This window comes from Ailuropoda melanoleuca, chromosome 1, assembly GCF_002007445.2.
Source record: "Ailuropoda melanoleuca isolate Jingjing chromosome 1, ASM200744v2, whole genome shotgun sequence".
Lineage (NCBI taxonomy): Eukaryota > Metazoa > Chordata > Mammalia > Carnivora > Ursidae > Ailuropoda > Ailuropoda melanoleuca.
In genome coordinates, this window is record NC_048218.1 from 82,732,121 (window position 1) to 82,743,044 (window position 10,924).

The 10,924-nt window shown below is 38.8% G+C and overlaps 1 protein-coding gene across 6 annotated transcripts in view; it reads right to left on the reverse strand.

Annotated features, from left to right (window-relative positions):
- The window catches only part of FXR1 (FMR1 autosomal homolog 1), a 60,684-nt gene extending 49,799 nt beyond the window's left edge, over nt 1-10,885 (reverse strand). For 5 of the 6 annotated variants that reach the window (XM_011216827.3, XM_019792908.2, XM_011216826.3 and 2 more), the window contains exon 1: nt 10,780-10,885. In XM_011216827.3, the coding sequence (XP_011215129.1) occupies nt 10,780-10,830 (51 nt within the window). In that variant the 5' untranslated portion in view covers nt 10,831-10,885. The remainder of the gene's footprint in view (nt 1-10,779) is intronic. The other variant, XM_034662368.1, reaches the window with a different exon arrangement.
- Between the last annotated feature and the right edge of the window lie 39 nt (nt 10,886-10,924).

Below are 10,924 nucleotides of genomic sequence, written 5' to 3' on the forward strand. Positions count from 1 at the left end.
CTCGCCGGCTGTCTCTATCTCTGTCGAATAAATAAATAAAATCTTTAAAAAAAAAAAAAAGAAATGTAAATAATTTACAATTAAACATTTTGTTTCAGGGCTGTGTATTCAGGTAACAGATATAAAAAGAACTCATAAGGGAAGGAAAAAAAAATCTCACTACAGCACAATGGTTTTACTGTTAAGATTGGGTCTCAGATCCGCTACTTACTCTGCGATAGGTAAAACAAGATGGCTGAGGGCAGTAAGATAAGGGTAATAAGACTCCTAACTGTATTTTTGCCACAGAGCAAGTCACAATGTTCTCCTTCAAGGAGTCTTTACATTCTTCCCGGAGCACTCCAGAGACTTTCTGAAGCAATTCTCAAGAGGTTCTAGCAACCCTGAATGAGACTGAGCTCTCCTGGATGCTGGGCATCCTCCTCCTAATTCCCCCACATGCAAAAACAAACAAAAAACCCAAAACAGATGATTTTTTAAAAATACACAGCACTAGCACATTTGCCTATGAATACTCAAAAATAACTCCTGGTGTAGTAAAGATAAAATAAATGAATATAAACACAAGAAAATTTAAGAAGTTCTATATATAAAATGACACAGGCTGCATTTAAGCAGGACTGGAAACCCTGGAGCCCTGATAAGGAAAAATTCAGTATGTAAAAAATAAAACTTCTCTATAACTAGAGATACCAAAAAGTCGACAGGTTATTAAATGAGAAAGAGGCACTCTCACAATAAGAGATTTCAAAAAGTGACAAAAGACATCCAATAGGAAAACAAACAACAATTTATGGAAAAGCAAATCCAAATGGCCAACAAACATTAAAATTCACAGGAGGGAATCTGCAAATAGAAGTTCCACTGAGATAACCATTTATACCCAGACGACTGGCCAAAATTAAAGATTATAAAACCCATTTTCTGGCAAGGATGTTCAGAAAAGCTTTTATATTTACTAACAGAGAAAATAGGAAGGGTTAAGCCTTTTGGAAAGTAAGTTTACATTTATTAAAGTTAAAAAAAAGAAAAGTTCCCTTCCACCAAGCTTCCCATTCTTTGAAACCTCTCCAAGGGAAACAGGTATTTGGAGTGCAAAAAACTGAAAACAAAGTGAGTGTTTATGAACTGGGGGATTGGCTGGATATCATAATTCTTGCCGTGAAATATTATGTAACCATTTAAAAATAAATTACACTCCAAGGGAAAACAGCCAAAATACAGAGGATCCTATTTTTATAGAGCAATACTGAAAAAAACCTACATGTGCACATGTATATGTATCTATGTACCATTCTATTGTGTAGACAAAAATCTAGTATGAAGTATACCTGGATATAAACACTACCTGAAATGGAGCGGGAATGAGAGGAAATTATGTGGCAAAGGGGAGCAAGAAAAAAAAAGGGGGGGGGAATTTACAACAAAGTTCGTGAATACTTAATCTCTACATGTAAAATTATACATATGCATATGTATGCATATATATTCTTTAAAGGATTGCAATACATTCTAAAGCACTTTGTCAACCAGCACTTCTTCCATACAGCACATATATTTTCCATCCCTAGGGATCACAAATCTAGATCCTAATAAACTGGTTTGATGCCTACAATACCTAAATGATTTGAATTGTAATTTGATTCCAGTAACAAGCACAAATATTTAAGACTAACACTGCAATCAAATTTCTTCAAGCAGTACTTTTTTTGAAGACCTACATAACTAAATCTACAAGCTGAAGTCATTTCAAATCAATGGACACATATTCAACAAAAAAGGTCCACAAATTTATTGATTACATTGTTAGAAAAGTTGCTGCATTATGAAGTAAGTTCTAACACAGAAAAAAAATTATTCTGAGTAAACCTTCAGCATTCATTAGTACTGAACATTTAACTATTCTGAGTATTTAAAAATGACAATGAAGGGGCGCCTGGGTGGCACAGAGGTTAAGCACCTGCTTTCGGCTCAGGGCGTGATCCCGGCGTTATGGGATCGAGCCCCACATCAGGCTCCTCCGCTGTGAGCCTGCTTCTTCCTCTCCCACTCCCCCTGCTTGTGTTCCCTCTCTCGCTGGCTGTCTCTATCTCTGTCGAATAAATAAATAAAATCTTTAAAAAAAATAAAAAAAATAAAAAATAAAAATGACAATGAAGATATAAAGATTTCATTAGAAGGCATAAATACCTACTAACACTTGTCTGTCAGTGTTCTTGGCTTGTTAATTTCACATATCCAACAGTTCTCCTTGAAATGGAATTACCACAGCCACCTGAAACTATTATGACTTTCCAGCTGGAAAGAGTTGAAGCTCCCCATAGTTCTATGTATCCATAACGTTCTCTGACAACATCAGAACTGAACCAGGATCAACATGTAACAGTTAAATATTTACAACTGAGTGAATCAGAATCAGAAATGAAGTTAATTTTGCATGTATGCCATTATATTACCTTAAAATTAAAAACAAATCAGAGTGTCCTGAAGCCAAGAATAAGAGATCATCTGTTCATTTCAACAAACACGTACAGAAGCCCTACTATACCAAATTCAAATTAAAAAGCCGCGGGAAAATTTAAGACTTGAGAATATCCTGCAATCTGAAAAACAACAAAAGCAGAAAGTTACAAAATGGAAAGAAAAATTTTAGTAGAAAAGTTTTACTATGATTAATTAGCCACTGAAAGAAATGCAGAGATACAGAAAGCCTGAGAGTCCTGACCCTGAAGAAATCAACAGGGAATGCATGCCATGTTCATCTCCCAAAAATAACTACAAACGTCATCAGTTATTACTGGAGGAGACCTCTACCCATTCTCCCAAAAAAGCTAAGCAAGAAATGCTGAGGCCAAAGTGAAGGAAACAAATTAAAACAACAGATATTTAACAGAGATTTAATGCTGGCTCAATTTTGCAACTGCTTTCAGCATCTTTTAATATAAAGGACAAATAAACTAAAATTGTATGTATAAATATATACGTTCAAATCAACAAAGCAATCTTTTGTATTCATTTTGTTTTGCTCAAGGTATTTATGAGGACTCAGTATTAAAAAATTTAACAGAGGGGCGCCTGGGTGGCGCAGTCGTTAGGCATCTGCCTTCGGCTCAGGGCGTGATCCCAGCGTTCTGGGATCGAGCCCCACATCAGGCTTCTCCGCTGGGAGCCTGCTTCTTCCTCTCCCACTCCCCCTGCTTGTGTTCCCTCTCTCGCTGGCTGTCTCCCTCTGTCAAATAAATACATAAAATCTTTAAAAAAAAAAAAAAACAGGTAAATTAACTTTGATAATAATTTAATCCAAGTATCCAAAATATTTTAACAGGTAATCCCATTTTAAAATTACGATGTGGGGTGCCTGGGTGGCACAGCGGTTGGGCGTCTGCCTTCGGCTCAGGGCGTGATCCCGGCATTGTGGGATCGAGCCCCATATCAGGCTCCTCCGCTATGAGCCTGCTTCTTCCTCTCCCGCTCCCCCCCCCCCGCTTGTGTTCCCTCTCTTTCTGGCTGTCTCTATCTCTGTCAAATAAATAAATAAAATCTTTTAAAAAAATAAAATAAAAAAAATAAAATTACGATGTATTACATTCTTTTTTTCATACTAATTCTTTGAAATCTGGTATAGATTTTACAATTAAAGCACATCTCAATTCACACTAGCACATTTCACCCATTCCTAGTGGCTGCCATATTGGAAAGAACAGATTTTATCAAGTCAAGACACATACCAAATCATTTCTCCAGGAATCTTCCCAATTAGTTCTCTTGATTCCCACTGTATTAACACTTTGTTAGTAATAGTATGTAATTAATAACTTGATAAGCCGTATATTTGAACTTTAAAAAAAAATCACTTTGAAGGAGGAAAAAAGGGCCCTGTCAGGCCAACAGGCTCAAAGGAGGAGGAGGAGGAGGAGAAGGATGATAAGGAAGAGAAGGAAGATGAAGAATGGTATTCTGTAATAATGTGAGGAATGTGCGTGTGTACTTAGACAACTGTTTTAAGAAGGTGAATTCAAGTGCAGCTCAGTATTAGCTTCAGTATTAAACTTCAGATTTTTGTATAGCTGATAGGATTCTTTTTAGAGAAAATACTTTAAAAATCCAGGTTGTTGGGGCACCTGGGTGGTGCAGTCATTATGCATCTGACTCTTGGCTTCAGCTCAGGTCCTGTTCTCAGGGTCCTGGGATCTAGCCCCTAGTTCTGCTCAGCAGGGAGTCCACTTGAGATTCTCTCTCCCTCTGCCCTTCCCACTCCTGCATAGCTCACACCCTCTCTAAAATAAGTAAATCTTCCAAAAAATAAAAATAAAAATGCAGGTTGTAACTTTTTGAAGGGCTCCTATATACAGTTAAATTTTAAAGCTTCTGATGCTAAATGTTTCTAAATATTTAAGTTTTCTTTATTTCTTGACTTGTGTACTGTATGTAGCACAGCAAACTTGAAGAAATTAGTTTCAGTAGTAAATTTTCAGTTTTTTATAATGTTGCATTTTGGTTTTTTTTTCATTTTTGTATATATTTTTATACTTTACTGAAATCTGAAAAACCAATCTGAACCTTGAACCAGCCTATTAATTTTATGAACCTAGATTCACTTGGCCTCAGTTTCCTCAGTTGCTGTTAACATTATCTCCCCTTCATTGTTATTCAGAAGACTAAATGAGATAAATTCATACAAAGCACCTGCACAGTCTGATAGACAGCCTCAGTGCTCAATAAATAATAGCTTTCTTAGAACTAGATAGGACCTTAATGAACAGAACCTAGCACAGACAACCACTTGATAAACTGTTAAAAGCAATCCAACTGCCTTATACTGCAGATGAAAGGGGGGAAAAAAGGGTCTTAAGACCACCTAGTACAAGAATTAGGATCACTCATGGAATGCCTATCCATCTTCCCACTATTTAAAAAAAAAAAAAAAATAGGGGCGCCTGGGTGGCACAGCAGTTAAGCGTCTGCCTTCGGCTCAGGGCGTAATCCCGGCGTTATGGGATCGAGCCCCACATCAGGCTCTTCCGCTATGAGCCTGCTTCTTCCTCTCCCACTCCCCCTGCTTGTGTTCCCTCTCTCGCTGGCTGTCTCTATCTCTGTCGAATAAATAAATAAAATCTTTAAAAAAAAAAAAAATTAAAAAGGCAGGACACCTGGGTGGCTCAGTCGGTTAAGTGTACCTTTGGCTCAAGTCATGATGCCACGGTCCTGGGATGGGGATCCTGCTTCTCCCTCTCCCCACTCATGCTCTCTCCCCACTCATGCTCTCTCACAAGCTCTCTCTCAAAAAATAAATAAAATCTTAAAAAAAAAAAAAAAAGAAGAAGGCGGCAAGCTAGCTTGGGGTACCTGGCTGGCTCAGTCAGAAGAACATGCAACTTTTTTTTTTCTTAAGACTCTATTTACTTATTCGACAGAGAGAGGGAACACAAGCAGGGGGAGTGGGAGAGGAAGGAGGAGGCTCCCTGAGGAGGAGCCTGATGTGGGGCTCGATCCCAGAACACCGGGATCAAGCCCTGAGCCAAAGGCAAACGCTTAACAACTGAGCCACCCAGGTGCCCCAGAAGAACATGCAACTCTTGACCTCAGGGTAATGAATTTGAGCCCCATATTGGATGCAGAGATTACTAAAAATAAATAGAACTTAAACAAAAAAAACTAGTTTGCTACATCTACCATTGTGGTAGAGAACGTGCTTCTTGAATTATCAAGTGTTTGCCTTGTCTGGGTTTTTTGTTTTTTTTTTTTTTTTAAGATTTTATTAATTTATTTGAGATAGAGCACAAGCAGCAGGGAGGGACAAAGAGACAGAAGCAGGCTCCCCGTTGAGAAGGAAGCCCAACTAGGGGCTGGATCCCAGGATCCTGAGATCATGACCTGAGCCGCAGGTACTTATCGGACTGAGCCACCCAGGCGCCCTGCCTTGTCTTTCTAACTAAAATACTTAAGTAAAAGCCCACTACTCTGATATTTCCTTTGAAGAACCTATACTAAATTAGGCATTGGAAGTGAGAAGCCCTAGAGTTAAATCTCATTTCAGCTACAGTGTATTTATGGACAAGTTACTTGTAATTGTCAGTTTCCTAGTGCATAAAATGGGAATAAAAACACAAATCTCATGGAGTTTTTGAAGGAACAAAATCAGAAAATACTAGTATAAGCTTCAAAGACTAGTAAATGGCAAACACAGTAAACTATTATCTTACAAAATGCACATAAATATCGGATGTTACAAGAAACATACAGGCTCATGAAAATATGGGGAAAAGTACGTTTCTGTATGTACCTAAAGCCAAGGCCTTGACAATATATCTCTAAATAGATAAAAAAAATTTTTCTGCTTTTCTGTTTTCAGATTTTTCATACTTACATATTGCTCTTGTAATACAAAAACAAAACTTTACAAAAAAGTAAGTTTAATTATTAAAAATTATGTTAAATATTAATTTTTACATTTTTATAAAAACATTTTAAAACCTGTATGATTAGGGAGATCTTTGGAATTTCCATCTGTGTGGACTCCCCATATGTGCAGTATTAAGTTAAATCTTTCCCTAAAAAATGTTCAATAAAAAAATGTACAACTGAGAATTATCTTTAAAATATCTGGAAATGTTTAATTTCAGTGTCCCTAATATTTAGACAGCCACCATCTATCTTTTCCTCAATTACTAATCTGCACAAAGAAATATATATTCAATACTAACTTTGACAAGTCCGTACTCTCTCAAGAAAGTCCTCTACTAAAACTCTATAGGTCATCATTAATGCTAATAAACCTACTGCAAATTTAATTACTCTCAAATTTCATTTTAATATTAAATTAAGGTAAAGTAATAAGAAATTTCGGAAATATTGTAGCACTCTGAAGTTTGTAGCCAAACCAGAAATTGCAGAGCTCTAATAGTAATTCTGTCTTCTACAGAAGGCCTGAAATTTCATTCAGCCATCTTAGAGATTACACATTTCCTTGGAACACCATGGAAACTTTCCTTTACATCAGCCAGAAATTGAGGGACTTTCTTTCAACTTCTATTTAAATTATATTTTGCCTACGGCTATGCACGTTACAATGCTATTACAAAGATAAGTATCATATACATCAGTTGTTAAGCATTTTAATGACTCCAAATGGGCACAGGGTTTTGGGGGCGGGGGGACTGAAATGTTCTACAGTGAGGTTGTAATAATGATTACACAACTCTATAAATACACTAACAACCATAAAATGTAAATTCATCTTAAATAAAAGCACCTTCAATGGCCAGTTGTATAAAGCCTAAGATGCCTCACTCTAGGCAGAAAAAGCTATGAACAAATTTTTATATAAAATTATACCCCCTATTAGGTACTTAACGTATCTCCCACTCTTCCCAATCCCCAAAGATTTACAGAGTGGCAGAGAAGCATATCAAGTTCTTATCTCCTTAACAAACCACAGATTCACTGTTGTTAAAAAAACAAACAAACAAACAAAAAAAACCAAAAAAACAAAAAAAAAAAGCAAGATGCAAAATATAGTTTTGTGTGTGTGTGTGTTTTGAAAAAAAGATACTAATTTTAGGTCACATCTTCTTTTAGCTTTTCACTGGTTCCAATTAATTTGTAAGATGAAGTTTCAGTTCCACCAGAAAATCTTTAATAAATGTCTACAGAGCACTGCCTCAAGGCATGATAATACTGGCTACTAAACCCATGACTTTGAAATTTACTGCGATGAGCATTTACAGCTGTGTGTGCATATGGGGGAGGGAAGAAAAGGAAAACCAGAATCACCTGCACACTGAAAAAAAAAAAAAAAACACCAGGGGAAGAACCAAAATGTTAACAGCTGTTATCTGAAGACAACTTCCGTTTCCAAAATGCCCTCACTGACCAATATTGTTTAAATTAGAAAATTTTACTTAAAATTAAATTGCTGCTATGCTAAATGAAAGAAGCCAGACTCAAAACACTTAGCATACTGATGAATCTACACATAGGACATTCTGGTAAAGGCAAAACTATGGGGACAGGAAAACCCTCTAGGATCTGGGGGTGAAAAGAGAAGGTGACTACAAAGGCACATAAGAGAAGTTTGGGGAACAGTGGAACTCAGACCATCGTGTTGGTAGTTGTTACACAACATTTACCAAAACTCATGTAATTATGTACCAGAAAAGGTGAATTTTACCACATGCAAAGTAATCTAAAAAAATCGTGTAGTTAAAAATAATAAACTGTGCAGTAAACCAATTTTTTTCCAAGTGAGCAGTTCCGTGGGATTAAAAAACTGGGAATATGAACTACCTCAAATCCTTCATTTTATAAAAAAGATATGCTCAGAAGTGCACGGATGGGTAAACACATGGGAATTCTAGGCCTGTACTTCAGTTTACCATTAACTAACTTCAAATCCAAGGCTCCTCCCACCTCACCATTCTCGCTATTCCAGAGTTCTGAAGACCCCAGTTTACACATGGTGGATTACGGTAGGGCATAAAATTCCAAACATTCAAGTGCAATTATTTAAGTACACACAATGTGGCTAGGATCCTTCCCAACTTTTGCCAAAATACCACCTTTCTTTGTGAAATAAAAATGAGTAATGGACTCAAAATCTAAGCAAAATCAAGCACACTTGTAAAGTAAGGATAAGGATCAACAATACTTCAGAGTTCCACAATAGGGACATTCACTGTGAATTTGATTTTTAAAAAACTATGAAAACGAACACTACAGAGGCGCCTGGGTGGCTCAGTCCGTTAAGCATCTGCCTTCGGCTTAGGTCAAGATCCCAGGATCCTGGGATGGAGCCCCAAACCGGCCTCCTTGCTCAGCAGGGACTCTGCTTCTCCCTCTCCCTCTGCCCCCGCTCATGCTCTCTCGCTCTCAAAATAGATAAAATCTTAAAAAAAAAAAAAAAAACCACTGTAAACAATCTTAAAACTTTCAAACTGATAACCTTACATAATCTTATAAAATAAAAATATTTTCTATAGCAATCAGCACAAATACTTAGCTAAAAAAGGAATGTTCTACCCACCACATGCTACAAAATAAAGGAAAACTAATTTTATTTTTCAATTTGCAAAGGAGGAAAAAAAAAACATACCTCCATTACACAACAATTGTATCACCTACAGTGGCAACGTGAAACTTTTCCACGGGGGCAGTGTGCAAAAAATAATGAACCTTACCTACTCTTGACAGGATTAAGTATGGCAAGGCCATTCTTTGTGCACTGTGCCACAACTGTATCTGGGGTCAGAGAAGGCAACCACTAGGTTTCAATAACAGAAGTCAATGAAGTATCTACTCAAATTTCAATGAGATCTTTTGTTTGACACCAAATGTTAAATCTAGACTGCTAATATATCAGTCAAGCAAAAAGACTCCTTTCCACCGGGCAGTCACTGTTTTTACCTTATGCTGACCACCTAAAGCGACTTAAACTTGTAAAAAGCTTAGGGAGATCTTTAGACGCCAACTGCGATTCCCCACCATGCTATTACCACGTGACAGTTAAACCAAATTCACCTAGCTTATCGGAAAACTACAAAAGGGAAAACAACGCTAACCAGAGGAAATTACGACCACTAAATAAAACAAAATCCCCTGGAACAAAAGCTATGCTGAAATGAAACCCAGAGAGAACATATTCTGCATACACACAATACTCCTATATTAAGAGGAGGCCCTTCATAAAAATAGCCAGGACTCTCAAACATTTGAGATCCCGGCTTAGTAAGATTGACTGACAGACACAGCTGGGAAGATTTTGTATTGATCTTGTAACATCGTGGCATACTTCTGAAGAAAGAATCGGGACAAGGGACTGTTATAATGGCAAAACTGAACTGTAAGGATTTCACTTTCAGTTATGCGACCCCGTGTACACTGGAAGCCCCCACTAAATTCCTCTACTCAAGAATTCCTCTTCTGTTTTCCAGTCCCCATCTCATAATAATGCATCTCCCGGCGCAAACAAAAAACCTCGTGGGGAAAAAACAAAAATCAACAGTTCTTTCCAAAAACACTGGATAACTAACAAAGAAATTAGTCACCTCCCCACCAGTCTCCCTGATCGATTTCATTTTTTCAATCTTACTTTAAAGCCTGTAACTCTAGCCTTTTCTTCCGTAATAAAGGGGCTAAGGCGCCGCCCAATTTCCCAGGCCGCAAAAATATTTCAACCCGCCACATTACAAGGTTTCCTAGTTTTCTCTTCGATCCTAACCCTCAATTCGGCACCCGCTTCCTAGTCAGACACTAAAGTTTATTAGCCCCAGACCCTAATACAAAGGTGAATTCTTAAGATTCCGCGACGCACCCCCCCTCGAAGGGGTGGGGAGAGGTCGGAGCAGCGGGGCGATGCGCTCCCGCTCGGCCCAGTCCGAGGGGCGGGGGAAGCGGCTGTGACCACACAATCCCACCACCTCCTTTCACGACTCCCCAACCTCCCGGCGCTCAGGCCTGCTTCTAGGCAGCTCCCCACCGCCCAGCAGCGACTCGACTTCTCCTCACCGGCCCGCCAAGGGCCGCACTAGCATCCAAGAAAAAGGTTCATAAGTAGGAAAACGCAAGAGGTGTCCGACGTGTTGTTTCAAAACATAACGGAGCCCTGGCCCCCGAGACCGTTAAACCGCGGGTGGAGGGGGGAGAAGCGAAGAACCCAGCAGCCCCGGGCTTCGGCCTGGCCCCCCTTTTCGACCCCATACCTCACTCTCCGGGACCACCAGCCCTCCCTCAAACCTGTCTTAGCTCCCAGAACACCCGACAAAGCGGCAAGAGGGTCAGTACCTTGTAGAAAGCCCCGTTGGAGCCGCGAACCTCCACCGTCAGCTCCGCCATGTTGGAACCGCAAAGGCCGCTGGGAAGAGATTCTAGAAACTTTCCAACCAGAGGGGAGGAGGGGGGAGGGGCGTAAAGGAGGCGGGGGGAGGGG